Raw genomic sequence first — 19,839 nt, 5'->3', positions numbered from 1 at the left:
CATTTGTTCTAGATTTTTATAGAAGTAATGCAAATCTTGATTCTCTTATTGAAAGATGAATTGTGGTTTTGTCACAAACCCAGTGGGAAGGATTCAAGAACAGAGAAGGGTTTGAATAAACTGTATTTGCCATCTTGGTTTCCTGAGCTCTAGGAGGGGTAGCTGTGCTTTGAACCAGGTGTTCAGATTTCTACTTTTTATTGACTGTTTATTTTTCTTCTTATCTTCCCTCTGACTCCCATAGCCCTAAGTAGGAGTCAGACAGCAATGACTCCTTCTCCTATTTCTCTTCCTGCAATCTAAGCAGCACCAGATTATTTCTGTTTTGCAAGTTTTATTTGGGGGTGAGGGAAACAGGGTGACAGAAAGTATGGACTTTGCGTAAGAAAGGGAGTATACCCTTCCTTTACTCTGAATCTTTTCCAAGAGCTGACTTGATTCTAACCTGAAAAGACTGCAGCCTGAATAGAGTACTTTTGACTCCATGTACTCTTCCTCCCTGATACTCAACTGCAAATGAAAATAATTCCAATTAACTTCAGTAAAGGTTGATCCTGGTGTACCAAAAGCAAAATTTGCCATTTCTGTTGAATGTCTTTAGGTCACTTGTCTGCAGCACACAGAAAAATAAAATGCAGGGATGGTCTTATAGTAATTTCTTTCCCTTTAACCTAAAAGAAAGACAAATAAAAGTGTTGTGCGTAGTGCACAGCACACATGTGTAGTTCACTTACATCTCTTTTCTCTGATCTGCTCTACAATGTATGTAGTCCATATAACTGTTCCACATTCTCTCTCAGAATATTCACCATGCATTGCCATTCCACACGGAATGTAAACAGTCAATGCACAAGAATGATGGAAGCTAGGTTTCAAATCTTGCTTGCATTTATCTTTTGAATGCCAGACAAAACAGGCTTTATGTGGTTTAATAAAAGATCGAGTCATCTCGATTTGCAGACCTTACATCCACTTACATACCTACTCAAACAGCTGATTCCCAAAACAGCAACTTATCTGAAGATTGTTTAAAATATTATTAACTAGTAATGCATTATTTCATTCCCCCATTCTCCTCGCAGAATTCCTAGATTTTATAGGATATATTGCATGTTACCTAAAATTCCTCTGGGATTTCTTTTAATAAGCAAGTAGGCAGCAAAGCAGAGCAAAAGGAAGCAGCCACTGCCAGTGTTAGAAATACAGAGATCATTAATCAGACTGGAAGCAGGGGCGAAATCAGTGAGATTAAAAGAACAACAAAAAAATAACACTTCGTATTTGTAAAGGGTTACACTCTGCCTTCAGCTTCCCAACTATTGTCTGCACCAGAAGTGTTAGAAGTTTGAGGTAAAATCCAAATCCACAGCACCTCTCTTAAACAGAATGCTGTATTGTTTTTTTTTTTTTATGTAATCACATTTCCTCTGATCCAAAACCTGACACTCCAGAAACAGATCACAAAACATCATGATAGCTTGTAACACCGCTCTGTAGGCCAGAACTGTAACTACATCTAAGCTGCTGTGCCTAGATAATATCCTACAGGTTACAGATAGTACTTAACCTAGTGTATATTAAACAATTAAAAAAAAATGCAAAAATAGATAGCTTTTCATTTGTGCTGCAGTAGGATCTGATAATCTTCAAACAGATAAAAATAGTGCCAACAAAGACATGCAAGCAAAGGTTACTCCAAAGACCTTACAGCTTTGGGGTGCTGCAAAATCTCACAGGAATGTCCTCTTGATGGGCATGGGGCACTGCTTGCCCAGTCTTTGTAAACAGGTCAGGTCTAAGACACCGCACAGCGGTGTTCAGCTGCATGGGGCTGTATGGGCAACCAAATCTAGTGGTGAGCAGTTGTGCGTAACAACCTAGCATAAAAAGGGCTATACTGAACAAGACTAAAGTTTATCTCTTCCAGTTACCTTGTTTCTGGTGCAAGGCTGTAGCAAAATCTTTAAAAAAAAAAAAAAAAAAAAAAGATTGTAAGGGAGTACATATACATAAAATCATGATTTTCCATTTTTTTTACCAACTCATCGCTGACTACTGTTTTAAGTACTTGCTAAACTGGAGTTTACATATAGACATCCTGTTTAACAATCCTCCAGCGAGCCCTTCTCCATGATGACTCTTTCACTTTGTTTCTAACTCTGGCTACCAAAGCTGCTGGCAGCAGTGAATCCTACAAGTCATTATGTTTTGTTTTCATTTTTAACATGTATGCCTGATGATTTTATTTCACTGTAGCTGAGAAGATGGAAAGCACAGGATATTGGAAATGGAAAACTGCAGTTTTTCTTTGTTTACCCACTGAAATATTATCAGATTGGTGAGAAAAAAGCTATTAAAATTTTAGGGCTGCCTAGCGACCTGGACTGATGAAGGATGTGCTTAGTTGTATCCAATTTATAGAAAATGGGCATCCTCCATCACAAAGTTCAGCAGTAAAATTGCTTCCGTATGTTGGTACTTCAGCATCTGGAAAGAAGACTAAGGATTAAATTAATAGGGATACTTAATCTTCCATATACCTCTTAATATTCCTCCACATTCCCCAGGTTATTACTTCTGCATTATTGCAAGAACTATATACAAGATGAGTAACTGCTTGGCAGTGGTTCTTTTGATTTTTATTGATTTTGCATATCTTTTAAAATTTCCAACCAAAGCAAGAGGTTTTTATTCTGTGAGGCAAATACTCACACACCTATCTTGGAAGCTGCCAATATTCAATACCTAACTGCCTCTGGGTATATTCAGTGTGCAAAGTTCTGAATATTTCCATGCCAGGCACTTTCCGAAGCTGTCTCTCCCAACTAGTGGCTCTAACCATGGTTTCCAGTACTGACCAGAAAGTCAGAATATGGTTATTTGTCAGTCTTTTATTATCAGTTTTTCATCATCACTCCTCAATTAAAAATAAAGCCAAAATGTCCCTATCCATTGCATATTGATGTGCAAAAAGCCATCAACAATCAAGGCATCTTTTGAAGCTCGCACAAACTGCTGTGTTACACCAGGAAGTTCCCATGGTCTAGAGAATGTCATCAAAAATAGACAAAAAAACCCACCTAGGCTTGGTCCTACATCAGATAAGGGGGATATTTCACAGAAATTGGAAGACCGGCCACACACAAAGAATTCTTTTAGGTGAGCAAGCTGTCAACATGAAACCTGGTACTTGTGAACACAGGAAGAGGTAGATGAGATAATACTTTTCTAAATAAAGCATTAAACTCCCTAATGTATGCTCTCAGGATTTTAAATATAGAACATTCATTAATGAGACATATATATGTACAGATTTATACTTCCACATGACAGAAATTGTCATGCAAGTAACCCATCTACACTACTGAGCAGAACTAGCACAGCAACCAAAAAGTTCCTGAAACATTGGCTCATCGAGGTTACCTGCTTCACAGCCTGCCAGGTCAAAGGAAAGATTCCTTTCACCCTTAAAAGGCTCTGGAGCATGTCCTAAACTTTTCTGCATTGGTCGGATAGGCTGGGAGTTCATTATTAGAAATGTCATGAATACAGTTTACCCTGCAGTACAATAAAACAGAAAATTTATTAACACTACAGGGAAATTCCTCTGCAACATATAACCCCGGTTCACAGTAGCATCTAGTCTAGGGTAAATGCTTTTACGTGACAGATTTGTTTTTAATTGATTTAAACAGTGGTGCAACCTGCTTTTGAAGTACCCTTGAAAACTGATATGATTCTCTGTTCTGTACTGCACATTTGGATTTCTGCGTGATGGTCTTTGGGTTGGTACAAGTCAGAACCCAAGGGTTCCCATTTTCAGCTGTAAGCATGCAAAATGTGCATACGTTTGGAATGAAAATTGTCTTGCCCAGTTGCTGGATTCACACTAAAAGGTGTCATGTCTCACTACTACACACTTTCTGTATAAACAGAAATCTACATTTAAATGTCTACAACTTAAAATTTAGCAGTAGACAGCATTACTCCTAATGTTCCATTTAGCTGAAAAAGATGTTAGTTGTGACCTTGGCAATACTGGTATTAATATCGTACTTCCTATAAAGTACAGGAATAATTCTGGGTATGTAGAAGGAACACCTGGGAAATTGGTTTGGATTGCTATAACTGTTCTTAAAAGGCAAATTTTAACCTATCTAAATAATTGCAAAAGGTTAAGATCAATTATTAAAACAACAGAAAATAGAGCATAGTGTCTACTGCTCAGATTGGTTTTTACTTTTTTTTTTTGTAAATCTGGGTTCTGTTATTCTGCTCTGGGGGTCCACAGCCTGAACCTATTGACCTCTGGGCAGTCTGGCTTGTAGGCACAACAGCCTGTTGAGAGTCCAGGGACTGCCAATTTTAGCCCTCACAGTATATTCTAGATTATTTTCTGCAGTGCCCATACTTCAGAGGGAATTATCACAGACCAGACAAGCAACAAGCCTGTGTGAGTCCCTGAAAAGTGCCTGTTATATTGCAATTAATGGTCAGCAAAAGGTTGAAAGAGAACAGATTAATTTATTCCAAAAAATTAACATTACAATCATTTATATACAAGCTAAAATTAAAGGACTGACAAGAAAAGAGGAGATGCTGCATGGAGAAGTTCTTGAGTGTAGTGTAGGCTTGTCCCCAGACAGAGCTGCTGGGTACAGCCAGCACCAAACCATTGGCATGCAGAGCTCCCTGAGGGAGGATTAACAATGCGACGCACACACCACTGGGCCTATCTGGAAAAACTGCTTTGGATTTTGACTTTGGTAACAAGCCAGAGGCCAGGTTTCTTGAGGGTAGGCTGAATAGTCATCCACAGATGTTTCAGGATGAAAAGAGAGAAGGCTGGTCGCTGCAAATAAATTGATTTGCTGCTCTAATCCTGCTCAACAACATTCTCTGAATGACTGGATTGGGGTATCAACATGCACACGCTTGGACCATTGCAACTTGGTGGGGTTTATGAGCTCAGGCTGGGCATCTCCATGCCACATTTACATGGCTTCTGTGGGCACACCGGGTGCCTGCAACCGCCTGCACTCAGCAATAGCACTACACCTTCAGAGGAACACAGTATCTCTTACCCTCAGCTTTACAAGCAGCAAAGGAAAATGGCAAAGTTGGAATATACTGTGCTTACATGTTGGACTGTGATTCCTCTGCACGAAGGCCTATCGGGTTGTGCAGTTTCTAGTTACATTTACAAAGCCACCATTTCAGGGGCTTGCCAAAATTTAAAACTTCTATGGGGAGGAATCTGCAGGAAAGTTCCTGCAAGCATGATTATTTCCCCTGGCTTCTGCACATTAGGAAACAATCTTCAGTTAGGTTACCACAAAGTGTATAGATTGCAAGGTCAAAGTGTCATTCAATGAACAAGATGAGCACTCTACACATATCAATGCTCTCCTCCCCAGAAAAAAACCCTCTCACATTCCTAAATTTAAAAGAAGAAAACATTATTTATTGCTGATTTCCGTACTCAGAAATTCAGATTTGTGCCACCAAGTATCATAATTCCTGCCAATATGCTGCTGTTTGACTCTAAGCATTTTATTCCTAAAATGTCCCATTCAGATGCTGTCCCAGACATGTGCCTCTAGAGCACGTTTGCTTGTACCACAACTAGAGAAGATTTGCAAGAGTGACATAATGTCCCAGAAGGACAATTAAATATTCTTGAAGGCAGAATTTGCTTTATTTCTAAAAGCTTCTTAGGTTAAAATCCACCTCCACAAAAGCCTCTAGGAATATACACAAAATTGGATTCTGCCTCTGTGATGTTTAAGTAGTGGATCCCATGCTGACAGCAGACATTCATAAGCAGAACATCCTAAAAATTTAAAAAGTGAAGGTTCAGGGTTTCTTCTTGAAATTTCTGCTTTAAGATGGACTTCCTGACAACCGTACACCAACCTTCTGTTGCAACAAGTCTACTAACGATCACTGAGAAAGATCTATTAGAAGAACTCAGCTTACCCCTGTGGCATGGGAAGCACTGTGTAATTTCTCACTGTGGCAGGATTGTCTAAACAATTTCAGAAATCTACTTTTTTTTTTTTTTAATGAGTTAAAGGAGTTTTTTCAAATGTGCAAAAGGTTCTCACAGATGCAAACACTAACCTGCAGCACTGAAAACTTCCCCTTCAGAAGTCAGAAATTCAAAACCAATTCACAAAACAAATGGCAAACAACTGTTGAATATATGTAGTCACCTTAAAAAACAGTTGATACAAAGATCCTTTATACAGTGCTCAGCTCAGGAAGGATTTTGTATGTTGAAAGTGTAGCAGGTACCATGTACTCTACGGGAAAGAGAAGGCCAATCTCTAAGAGCAAATATACCCCAAACCAGCTTTGGCCACCATCTGCGGCTGCAGCAAAAATGTGATCTCAGCACTGCCAGTATGTTTTCATGTATACCACTATTTGCCAAGTCCAACCGAAATTCTCTATTTTTAGCCTTTCAGCTACTTTCAGATAAAATTCCTGCAGATAGGACTAGCTGTATAGAGTAGATAACATACAACTCTGAAACCACACATGACCTCATGCAACTGCAAAGAATGAAGGGTCTGTTACTTAAAACAAGGCTAAAATTTAACCCAGCTATACTAAAATTAAACAGGGAGTGTTTTACAGTCCCATTAGAAGACATAAAACAACAGTCACTATAAATCCACGGTGTACTTATTTGTAAGGATGTAAAAAGAGTAATTAATAACTCCAAAATAGCTTATCTCTGAGCCACAACACCAAAGCTTTCCCAGACTCGTTGGGAGATTTTACAAATAGCTCTGAGAAGCTATTTTAGCTGTCATTTGAGAATTATTTGTCCAAACTGAAAAGTCGTTGCTCTTTGTCACAAGTCACAAGGCATTTTTTAGCGTTCCACACTCTTAGTTGACATTAAGGACAGAAAATACATAAATGTAATCCAGACTTTCTGGAAAGGGCTTCCATGTGTAAGAACACTTACCAACCGCAGATCTGAGCAAGCACTGCACAGTGATTGTTTGTGCAAAATGCTCTGTACCTTTCTATTTTCTGCTTCCCATTAAAATGTCATTTTTTTTTCCCAGTAGATCGAAGGATGGTTCTGAATACTATCATTCAAGTTTATCTGAAGTATTTAAGGAAGGTTGTTTAAGGAATGGACATCCCAAGTGAATCAATGGAGATTAGGGTGTTTGGTTTGCATCTTTTGGGATGAGTTGCTCACACCTCTTTTGGTTTGCAGAATATCTGCTGGGTATTTCTTTAGAACAACTCTTTCGTGAGGTTATCACATACTTCCAGTTGTGGAAGAAACAATCTGAAAGTTCTTCTCCAAGGAAAAATTCCTTCCTTAATACCAAATGAACAGTTTAGATACGTGAGTGAAATAATCCTAAAGCAAAGTTCTTTCACCCCTTGACTGAATCACTGTAAGAGGCTTCAAATAATTTCTCTTAACCTTTCCTTTCTTTCCTCAATATCAATATAGGAAACCCCATGTTTTTTAATAACCACATAGCCTCCACCTGTCATCTAATTTTCAGGTATGGCCAGCATTGAAATAAAGGGTTACAAAGCACTTAACTGTTAATTTGAGATTATAGAAAAAGTCTGATCTTTTTTCTGGCTTCACGTCACTTGAAAGGAGAAACTCCATTTGTCATAAGGAATGAAAACCAGGACAGAACAAGGTTTGCTCTTGCTCCCTCTAAGGAATTGTAGGTGGAGTTATATAAACAACAGAGCAATGATCAAAGGGAAATCTTAGGAACTGCAATATATGGAGATATTAAAGGAACAAAACCTTTTATCTATTGCGGAGGAAGGAAGTAGAATGTTGAGACGTGTAATATATACAGCTAAAAGTCAAAACCCAAAGCGCATCCCAAAAGAGACTGAAATCAATCAAAATCTGTTTTTTTTTTTTCTTCTTATGCTGTTAAAACAACAAGAACGAACCAAAAATGCAATCTGCAACAAAAATTACGCTCCATCACCTGGAAAAGCCAGGCATTCAACTCTATTTTAAGCTAAATTTTTCCCCACATCCTATGAAACAAGCACTGTTCGATCACAGACTATATCCTCATTCACGGCCTGTCTAACTGAGGCTTACCTTGTCCTCCACTCTGTTCAGCCTGGCACCAATCGTGTTATTCCCTCGATCTTTGCTTTTTTCTGTGGAACAAGAAACATTTTCAAATTAATATATGGTGGTATAACAAAATAGCAGCAAGCCACAACAGGGTGTGTTTAACTAGCCCACCAACGCAGTGTAACTGAACACCTTTCCCAGGCTGGTAGCTCTATGCCTTAAAAGCAGCTTTTTGTGTCTTTTTATAGCATTAGCCTATGCCACGGCTTTTAATAGCCCTTAAGTTTAAGGCACATTCAACCTTAGTTTTATGCTTTAACCTGGGAGAACAAAACGTTTCCCGATTTAGTTAATGTTTTAATTGCCATTTAAAAGCTATCTGGCACTACGCAAAAGACTCTACAGACAGCTTGAGCAATACACTGGGTAAGACTTCATCTTTTTTTCCCCCATAAACTATATATAAACTTGAGTTTCAAAATGACACTGAGAGATGGTTTTTATTAAGCAGACTTGTCAGAAACAAACTTAGTACTTTGCGACCTTTTCCAGTCTCCTTTCGAAGCTATCAAAGCTCTGGGAGAAGATCAGTGTATATCAGAATATTCACAGGAACTCTGTAATCATAGCATGCCATTTTATTAAAAATGTAGTATCAGAGAGTTTAGAGCCAATATTTTGAAAATTTCTGTGAAAGTAGGTGCTAAAAAGTATCTAAAGAACAATCCTATTTCAGAGGTGTTGATAACTAAACATTGTAGATGCCTAAACTTTCGACCACAAGTGGTTGGCACCCTTTAAAAATTTGGCAACAAAATCAAAACTATTTTAACAAGTATTTTTCCATTAATTATATCTTCAACAAACTAACTTTAGACACATCCTTCGTATTAATTTACCTGAGACGGAGATAAAAAGAGATGGCTTCCCTATGGATTGGTCCAACCTATAAAACAAAAAGGATAGTTTTTAGGTTTATCAGCCTGAACCAGCATTTTTGCTTTATCTAGCTGGAGAGAGGTGACCTCTTCACTAACACGGGAAGTTAAAACAGTTCTGGCTTGTACTGTAAGTGAAGCAGTTGCTCTGGACAACGAACAGCTTGAAATTAAAAAAATAGTAACAAAAATGGCTTTAGAGTTAGATTGGTCTTTAGCATCTTTAACCACTGTGAAGTTTTACCATGCCCATAGCTTTTCCATGTGAACAGCATTGTTTTCTCTTTTCCTTGTTCTTCTGCAGCTTCCTTGTTGCATCTATCTGTCGTGTCTTAGTTTGCTCTTAAGTGCAACTCTACCAGCACAGGCAACGGTATTTCACTCTGTACTTATGATACAGCTCCTGATATAGAGGAATTACGGTGTATAGTCAAAACTAGCAGGGACTGTGCCAGTACATGCAACAATAATGAAAACTGCAAGTCCTAATCATCAGATTTTAAGCTCTTTGCTTTTTTCTTCTGATGTGAAAAGGCAACTTGACTTGAATGCCATTTTATATTCCCTAACTTTGCACAATCCTACCAATAACCTGTAACCCTCTCAGGTTTTGATCCCCAGCCCTTATCACTGATCTATTTACAAACATCCCAGACACTGAGCGTTATTGACATACCTCCTCTGTAACTCCTTGATTCGCACCATCAGGTTGAGGTGACCCTGAGAATATTGCTCAATAACATCTCGGACATCATAGGGCTTTCTAGCTTGCTGTAAAATAAAAACCAAAAAACCATGTCTTTAAGCCACAAAGATGTAGGAATGGTAAATGATAATGTAGACTGTGTAGGTTCCCAGAGAGGTGGTAGATACCCCATCCCTGGAAATGTTCAAGGTCAGGCTGGATGGAGCTCTAGTTGAAGATGTCCCTGCCCGTTGCAGAGGGGTGACATGTAAAGGTCCCTTCCAACCCAAACTATTCTGAGTTTCTACATTTCTGACTCATTCCTTATGCTGCTTATAGATACTAGGTCAATTTTCAAAGGTTAATAAAAATGTTGGTAACACTGAGTTACAATTTTTCCTTTCTTGCATCTTTTGAGAACAGTAAAAACGAGTTTAGAATGGTAGCTTTTAACATATCAGACTCTGTACCCCATTTGAGGTCTCAGAAATATTGTCATCTGGATTTCAAAAGCAGCAGATGTCCCTGCACTGCTTAACCTTATTTCTCACACTTCAGGTCTTTCTCAATTCCAGGCCACACATGCCTTTTTTTTTTTAAGCCAAAGCAAAGCAGGATGCAATATTAAAAAGCAAGGCTGTGGCACCTTTATGCAGTCACTTGCACCTACCTGGGAGGTAGCTCCCACATTTTAGGAATCATTACTTTAATAATCTTTAATAATATCACTTCATCAAACAAATTATATCTCAGTCTGCCAGATTCCCCAAAGCCAACTGCAAACTTTGGGTGAATGTGAGATATTGTCTAGTGGAAGGTTAATTTATGAATGAAGCTTACTTTCTGAGTAGGGTAGGGTATTTAATCAGTAGTGATTATTCTGTAACTACTTCATATTGAAAGCTGATCTTTTGAGAGAAAATACTCTTGATGTTGACAACATGTTAATTTTCCAAAAGGAAAACAACCTGCAGCAGGCAGCAGATGAGTACTGAAGAAAGAAAAGTAGAAGCCAGCCCCACAGCTTTCCTTAACTACTTTACTTTCACTCATCTGCTAATTAAACAACACTCATGGCAAAAATCTTCTTAAATGAGTTAAAATTTCTCCTGTCATATAAGAAAACTTGCAAAAGGCTCAAAAGCCAGTGCCAAACATTTAATGTGCACCACTGGCTGTTGCTGTTCCCTAGTAACTGTATGCACAAGGATGCAGACTTGGGAAAGAGAGAGGGGAATCCGTGCAGGGGGTATTTCTGGGAAATGTAAAAAAAACCCCAAAAAAACCAGTCAGATAAAATGGGTAGAATATCCTTTGAAACAAAGAACACTGAACTACCTTGTTTGGTACAGCCCAGTACAGAGATTAGAAAGGATGTCACACACAATTCATGATTCATACCATGACAAATGGATGATGTAAGTCAATAGATAATAAGACTATAAATGCAAGATTTTCCAGTGAAATTGTAACAAACCAGGCAACAGTTACTCACATCACCAGTGGAACTGCAACCTGTTTATGCTATATATAGAATATTTGCCATGGTGAAAATCATAGAAAAAGTTAAACCCACATTTTAGAAGGAAACTGATTTACTCAAGAAGAATTTACATGGAAAGAGAGAAAAAAAATCAAAATGACAATGGAAAACCAGATCAACTCTCTGTCCTCTGCATCTGTGATGAACATCACAGTTGTATCCATATACATAAGTCTGAAGACATTTAGAAGTTCTCATAATTGGAAGACAAACGTTATTTACTCATGAATCCAGCTAATGGAATAACCAAGTATAGTGATATTCTTTCTGAAATTCAGTTGCAAGTTTAGACTGTGCCAAAGACATGTGATCTGTAATTAATATATTAAATTAAGGTGAGGTGAATAAAGTCTAGAAAACCATCACTAAGCTCTGTTTCACCTATAATATATAGAATATATATATTCTATAGCTATGAGCCATTCCCCTTAACTGAAGCACTGGACTTGACTACTAGTAGAATATCATCTTTCCTATGCAATTTAAAACAGTCCTGCAGACTTTACAAGAGCATAAACACATCCATAAAAAAGGTATTAATTCTTTATAAATATTATGCTGGGTTCTTACATGGACATTATCATACAGACTATATTCAAAACTAGACTTGAAAATAGAGCATACATTTCTCCCCTTCTTTTAATAAGGAAATGATGCCCAAATGTGATGCTTCACAAAGAATTTCTTTTCATGTCCTTTGAAACTTCTTTGCATCCCTCTTTAGCTTTTCTTTCTTTATTTTATTTATTTTATTTTTTTTAAACAGGAAGGCTCTGCTTTCTAACTGACTTTTGTCCTTGTGGTGCTGTCACCCCATTAATAATTGAGCTCTTAAAAAAAAATCCATCTAGGCAAATTCAGGCATACAGGTGTATCCTGCAAACAGCTGGTATAGTTTAAGAACCATGCTGGGTTCAAACTGGGATCTATTTTGCAAAATTTTCCTCTTCCTCTCATTCTTCCTATGCTTTCCCTCCTGTAAAGCTTCAGAGGCATATCTAAAAAATACTCCTTTTAAGTTCTGGCTTGCAATTACTTACATTCTAGCTAATATTTACCATGAATAGTTCAATGGACTTCAGCTGAAATTTGGGTTTTTTCAACAGTTATAAAGTTTTCTGATTTTTCTTTCAGGAAGATGCATTTCACATAAATACAAAAAGCTTGGAAGGCAAATATCTACCAGAAAACAGCTATGTAGACTTCTTAAATGCTGAAAGATAGGTTTTCAAAATGCATCTTCTGCTTTATCTTATTTTCAGATATTTCACTGGACTGGTTATAAGAAATCGTACAGTCATTACTTGGCACACGTTTAAACCTTTTGATTTGTTATGACTATTTGCTGTGCATACAATAGAACAAAGCAGATTTACAACATACTTTGGAGGAAATAATAATGACAGTGTTTATCTTTAATTACAGGAGAGATTTTCAAAAGCACCTTGTAGCTTGAATTTCAAGGTGACTTTGTGCATTAAGTTACTGAGGTACTTTTGAAAAACATACTGTTGGTGCTCTCCAGATTTTTAAACTCAGTCATAACCTTGTATGCAGAAGATATGGAGATGTATCAGATATCCCCCCTCCCCGGCCCCATGTTCCTATTGGGAGGTTCTGCTTCGGACAGAAAGAGCAGTGTATCACTTGTACACAGGAGTGACTTGAGATACATTTCACCACACTGTCATTTTTAGGTTTTTAGTATCAGCTAATATTGATAAAAAGAAAAAATGCTACTGAACAAGGATGAGAGACACCCAGGTTGAGGCATTTTGTAGATGGCCATGACCAGGTCTTTTGCAGATGCGAAAGGGAGAGTTCAACTGAGAAGCCAGATTAGCAACTAGGATACCAAGTACAAACAAGTTTTAAGTATGAACTGAATAGTCCCATTCTCTTCAGTCAAATGCTTTTTCAGCTACTATCAAGTCATCTGCCGCAGGGGAGTTTCGTTTATTTGCCAGGTGGATAATGTTGCACACAGTGTTCAGGCATTTTCAAAATCTGTTTTTGACAAACACCACTTGGGAGGTAGATATCTAATGTGTGGATTTCTTGTTTCTAAGCAGTTCAGTTAACACCATGGCAAATATTTTATGCTCTAAATTTATGAGAGCAAAGATTCAGTAATTACCGTGGAGCAAAGGATCACAATCAGGTTTTAGAATGAGAATAAATTAAAGTTTAATGGAACAGCCTACATTTAGGTGTTTTTTCCCAGAGCAGTAGTGGATGCTTGGCTGGAATGGGCCATGTCCCCTGCCAAGTTACAAGTGCTGGCCAGCAAGTGTTAAAGAGCTTCTCAACAAAATGATTATAAAAACTATTTTCAAGTAGTCCATACATTGCACCTTTCCTCATTTTACTCTAATAAGAATAATAGGTGAAATGTGCTAGCAGAAACTTCCTGAAATTGCACTCCCCAAGAAAAACGCAGATATGGGAGATGTCAGCCTAAATGGTGACAGTCTGAATGCATTATACATAACTGAAACAAGTGTCTAGAAAGGTCACGCAACCTTAACCATAAATTAGCTCATGACTTTTAATAACAGTAACAATAACAACAACAACAACAACAACAACAATAATAATAATAATCTAAATCAGAAAATTGCTAAAGAATTCTGTGCTGCTAAATTTCATTGAGGAAATCAGAATCATCGTTTTGAAGTAGCAGCAAGCATTGCCTTACAGAAACAACGATCTCTTGGACTGTTTGTCATCATCATCCTCACCATCATCCTTCTGCCCTGCAGAACTTGTCTGGATTAAAGGCAGGAAAGTTTTCAGTCTATTGTAAGCAGTAGTGGTGAGGTCATGTATGAAAATGGATGTGGGCAGTTTAGGTCGTCTCTTTCTTTGCCTTTTCAGTTGTGAAGCCTGTACTCTGGAGATTGTCCCCTTTTAATTAATTTTAATTAAAGCAATATATTTCTTACATATGTATATATTCACCTGGTTTAAATCAAGCTGAAGGCTGTCGACACGTGCTTTTACTGGATTAATGAAATAGATTTAGAAACCACATTCTTAGAAAGTTTGCAGTCAGAATTTTTTATTCAGACCACGCAACAAGGTTAATTAGCTACTGTTAAAACCTTAAGGTATTGCAATATCACAGCAAGCAAGTGGAATGAAGGAAATGTATGTCAGTGAGGGCTAGAGGAGTAAAGGGAGACAGTATCTCCCAAACTGGGGAGGAGGTCCCCTACATATGCAGAGGGGAGAAGGGAAAAGGAAGGAGAAACCTTCCAATATGCTAACAAATTTCTTATCAGGACTTAATCATCATTGAGTGAGAGATAGAAACAAGGCTGAGGCAGTATTTTAATCTCTAATCCTACTGCCTCGGCGTGACAGTAACATACAGCTCAGAATTAATGGAGACATATGAGAACGTTTGCACTGCAAGAAAGAGACAGCGATAACAGAGGGTTAAGGGTCAAGTCCATTAGCAGAAAATAACATTTTAATTCAGACAGCATTTCAGGGGTTTAGCCTATTTCCAGTGCATCCACAGTTGACTAACCTGCTGCTAAACAACCACCCTATTGAAGGAGGAAGAGAATAGCGGGTGTAGCTCACCATTACTGCAATGAATTGTGTTAGTCTCTCCTAAGTTTCTAAAAGAAACAATGCATCAGGAGAATAAGAGGGTTTATTTAGAAAAGGAGCTTTCTATTCACAACTCACCTGAAACTTTTTCTTTGCCACAAAATACTGCATCCTACGGATCACCTTAATTGCAGCACGATGGTGCTCTCGCAGTCTGTGGGAAAAAGGAGGATGGTGAGTGGGGTGAAAGAGCATCTCCATTCAGACAATAAACATAACAGTCTGCAGTAAATGCTTGGCTAGCACGTGAATGTGTAATATAAACAGTTGCGATTTAGGCTGGGAGCACGACACACATGTTGACCTTCCCCACCGTTCAAGAAGGCTATAAAAATCCAGGATTTTATCTGGCCTATGCTAGGTTTGCATACATTACACAGTGAAAATATGTGTCCAGGTAACCTGCTCCTACGAATAAACAAACCTCCACCTATATTTTCAAGATCCATTTCTACCAAAAAAAACCAGGAAAACCCCCCCTGTACAATATAGTTTTTTGCTTAACACAAATCTGGTTTTCAAAAATTATTGAAAAATTTTGGACTCCTTGACTGCTAAACAGTCCAAATGGTCTTGTGGTAGCTGGATCCAACTTCTACATACACATGCACCTCTAAAACTGAATTGTGAGTCTATATAAAGACAAAATATTCTGAAAGGCCTTTAAACAAATATATCCTCCTCTTCATGCAGATGCATATGAACCAAAAACAGAATTAAAAATAATAATTTGTTATTTGTACTTTAAAATAACAGGTTTTCATTGAACCTGACATTATTTTTTGAACAGTTAAGATATTTTAAATTTTTCAAATCTTGCAAGAAAGATGTATTGCTCTTAACATTATGATATCAAATCAAACATTTATTTATTCTACTTCTTCATTCCATTAATTTTATCAAGATGTGCTTGAATGACATTTTTCACAATCTTTATTCCCTTTTTAAATACATGAACAAGTAGTATTCCTAACTCTCTCCCAAGCAGACTTCTAGTGATGGTTTTGGGGAAACAACAGTAAAAGCAGAGCTAGACATTCCAGATTGTTTATCTTTATAAAATTGTTATTAGTAATAGTTATTGACTAGCATATTGAGATGTCATTAGCCCACACTTTCTGTGTGTACCAAATCTGGATACTGAGTCATAGTCACTATGGGATGCATATTCAATTTCTGCACAGGTTTGGGTCTTTGGTATGATACAGCATGGTTTCACCCAAGCCTCTTCACTTAAAGATCACCTGGAATTTTCATGCATATGCATGTGTTTGCTCAGGAGAAATTTCCCCCAGCAAACAGAAGTTCTGCATGTGCAAATGGTGGATGCCTGTCTTCTGAACAGCATCGCAAGTGTATTTGGGATATTCCCCTTCTGAAAACTCACAAGTTTTAGTGGGAAAATAGCTTTCTGCAAAGCGAAAACCAGAACCAAAGAAAAAGCTCTCATTTTCTATTCACAGATACTGCCTCTCAGGTGGTTCCTTTCTGTTACAGAAGTGGTTCAGATTGAGCAATGACAGAAAAGATTACTTTCTCCGGACACAGTATAAAATATGGTTGTTTTTCAAACTAATAACATACAGCTTTTCACCACAGGTCTGCAGATTGCTAAGAATGCAAGTACATTTATAGCAAGTGACTGGTCCCCAGTGATTACACAGTGACCTGTGAATCTGCAGCTGGATCTGTACAGGGGGGCCCTTCTCTCCTAACACCTTACTGAGGTGTCTCAGAGAGACTCTCTCCGGGTCCTCCTGCAGATTTGACTGCAAGATACTGGTTTGTGTTATAAAAATGGAAACTCACTCCTCTTAACTGGGATGGCTGCCTGTTTGGATCGAGTCCCGGTGAACAGGATTAGCCTCTTACTAGTACATGGTATCTCTGTTTTATGAGCCTGTGCTGCATCGCTCTGCTGCTAGAGATGAGGACGATGTCCCCCAAAGCAAAAGGAAATAAAGTGTTCAGGGGTTTTGAGTTCTGCCTGAGAGCCAAAAAGATCAACGTTGCTTGGTTTGCTATTAAATACCAAAGGTATGAAAGTGTAATTTACCATTAGACATCCTACACATAAACACACACAAAGCCATGACAAATAGAAATAAATTTCAACTGCAATGAAACTGGTTGTAGTATTTTGGTTTATGCCTCATTTCTTTTAGGGTTTTTTTCACATTCTATTATTTCTGAGTGCAATATTTTCCTTTGGGATGGTCACTAGTAAAGCACACCAAATCCCTCATTCTCCATCTAGAAGATGAGCCTCATCTATAAGCAAGAGAGATGGATAATAAAAATGAGATTTGCCATTCCATGAAATAACAAAACTATACCACCAAAACGATTTTCCAAGGCAGCTATTTTACATCGGTCATTGTTCAGTGCAACATGAACTTTGATGCCAGGAGGGAAAGGTAGTATTCGCATTTTATGCCTTCCCATGTTCAGCTCCAGTAGGAAACCTTACAGTAAGCTTGTTTCTGCTCACGCTGTAAAATCGAATTCTGCACAACAGGCTGTCCTGATTCCCTGAGATTAAATGCTTCTGCAGTGAGGGAAGGGAATAAAGGATTTAATTAGTAGCCAAGGTTATGATTCACGGTTGTTTGATCTCTTTTGCAAACTGGTAACAAATGTTTTAGTAAATTGAGAGTTTAACCATTAACTGGTGATATTTGTTTGTTCAGCCACTTGTGACATCTCTGAATTCTGGGTACAGAACGGCTGTCTGCAGCCTCGGGGACACACAGCATGCTTAGATGCCAGATAGCTGCTCAATACATTACTGTCCTCAGAGCAAGAGTTGCCTGAATACCAAATACTATTTTTTTTTTTTAGGAGTGTGGCGGGAAATGACATCATCGGCGAGTGCTTACACACAGCAGAGAAATACCTCTGCTGTGCTTGCATCCCCACGGTGAGCGGGAGACACCCTTTGGGGAAGTACTGCTGTGTGGGGTGAGTCTCCGATGGCAGCCACCCGTCCCCAGACAGTTTTCAGTGACTCCCAGGACACTCCGGGCAGCCAGATGGCTTCAGTGTAGCTCTGGAAGCCAAGCTCTCTTGTGATCTAAGTCCCTCATTTTTTCACGTTTCGTTTTGCCTAACTTTGGGAGAAAGTTTGATAGATAAGTGCATTAGCAACAGGGTCTGCAGACAAGGGTTTGGGCCTTTCATTAGTGAAGCTATTTACCCCTCCTAGGTGCTTTGAGCCTCACGCTCACCATGCCCACTAATCTCATGATAACCAAAGTCTGAAGGGACTTGCTGATCACCATTTGTGTCATTCCAATAACAATCAACATATTGCCTTCAAAAATAAACTCGAGTCATTTGTATGCCCATAAAATCAAGCTACAGATCCCTGCTCCTAATATTAGACATCTCATTCCTTCCAAAGAAAAAATGCCAGTAGCTACCAGTAATTTTCTTTCTCAATATAAACAGGACATCAAGATCACCATGATCATGGTCATACTATTTGACATTTCCTGTGGACTTAAACTCATAGAATGAGATCCTGAAACTGCAAATAAGGCTGTAACATTGTCAGAACCTGTAGGAACGATCCAGAAGATTGACTCATCAACAACAGAAAAACATCCCAGTGATAACTGGGTCAGTAGATTCATACAAACCTGTATTATTTGTTGCTATAGACTAGGTTTGCTTCATTTGTACACTAAAAAAATGTAACCTGTTGCAGATGCTGGCACTCCACAAAGCATAAACGGGGATAAGAAAAACCACACAGCAACAGAACACAATGAATTGAGCACACACAAAAGAAAGCCTGGCAGAATAAAATGGCTAGAAAGCATCAGTTTTTCCTGCCTCCTTTTGTTGTTAGGATACTTAACCTACAACAAGTCATTTGGAGGAAATCTGATCCCTTCATTAGTCTGTCAGAGATCTGGACTGGAATTTCACATCATTTGGAAAACAAGCATGCCGAGGAACTTCAGGTAATTTTACATACGTTTTCATTTGCTGGGAAGTTGTTACACATATATAAATGCCCCAAACTATAGTAACAGAGCCACTTACACATTTGACTGCAATATTAGCCAGTTTTTCACAACACGGCCACCCAAAACCTCAATAGGTTTCCCAAGGTGTGGCTCACTCCCCTGCTCCGCATAGTGAATGTATCTGGCTTCAGCCAGCACCCGCCTGCCTCCTCCCTGAAAGGGGACCTGCAGGGCCACCCCAGAAGAACACTTTGTGGGAGCAATTTTTGGTTACAAAAACCAGGTGGTTTAAAAAAAAAAAAGTAAGCAAGCACTTGCATGGTTTGGTTGTTTTATATTTCAAGGAAAACAAAACCTTTTTTTTTTAAGTGAAGTTTTAAAAGATTGATCCCTATTCCGAAATACTCAGTTCTTTCACTAAAGAACAATAAAGGAAAAACAATTACTAATTAAAAATATTTATTGGCCTTACAAAGCTGCCGAATCTATTGTAATGCCATTAGAAATTTGTTCCTCTCTTCATCTCAGGAAAGTGTTCTATGTACTGATTTAGTGTTAACAGAAATATTAAAGCAACAAGACAGAGGAAAGATGGTGCTAATTTCCTATTTATAACACTTGTCTTTTTGTTCATTTGTAGAACATTTTATTATCAGGACCATAATGCCTGGCACAGACCTCCCAACGTACATAGACACTGATATTATCTGAGTTAAAAGGTCAACACTGTCAACTATTCAGAATGAGTTTAACAAGAGTGAAAACTCAGTAGAAGAGAGTCACGGATTTATAAGAACTTTTACTAAATGCCCATTTCTCAGTAAACCTAACACTGATTTGAAGTCAAGCTCAGTTTTCAAACATATTTAAATTCTCTGCAGTCATCTTAAATTTCTGACTTAGGACAGAGCTAAAGTATTAAGAAAGAAGGCTGAAGTCGGTTGGCCTGAAGTTTTTGGCACTAATCATTATTTAGACGAACTTTA

At 38.2% G+C, this 19,839-nt stretch overlaps 1 protein-coding gene across 1 annotated transcript in view; it reads right to left on the bottom strand.

The window, feature by feature from the left end:
• Nucleotides 1-19,839, bottom strand: part of KCNQ1 (potassium voltage-gated channel subfamily Q member 1) — a gene marked incomplete at both ends in the record, with an annotated part of 343,099 nt that overhangs the window by 92,080 nt on the left and 231,180 nt on the right. The window contains 4 exons of the mRNA XM_084262844.1: nt 8,114-8,175; nt 8,992-9,038; nt 9,707-9,801; nt 14,958-15,033. Of these exons, the coding sequence (XP_084118970.1) occupies nt 8,114-8,175; nt 8,992-9,038; nt 9,707-9,801; nt 14,958-15,033 (280 nt within the window). The remainder of the gene's footprint in view (nt 1-8,113; nt 8,176-8,991; nt 9,039-9,706; nt 9,802-14,957; nt 15,034-19,839) is intronic.

The sequence above is a fragment of the Gallinula chloropus genome, assembly GCF_964237585.1.
Source record: "Gallinula chloropus genome assembly, chromosome: 4".
In the NCBI taxonomy this organism is placed as follows: Eukaryota; Metazoa; Chordata; class Aves; order Gruiformes; family Rallidae; genus Gallinula; species Gallinula chloropus.
This window is presented reverse-complemented; position numbering and strand designations above follow the sequence as displayed.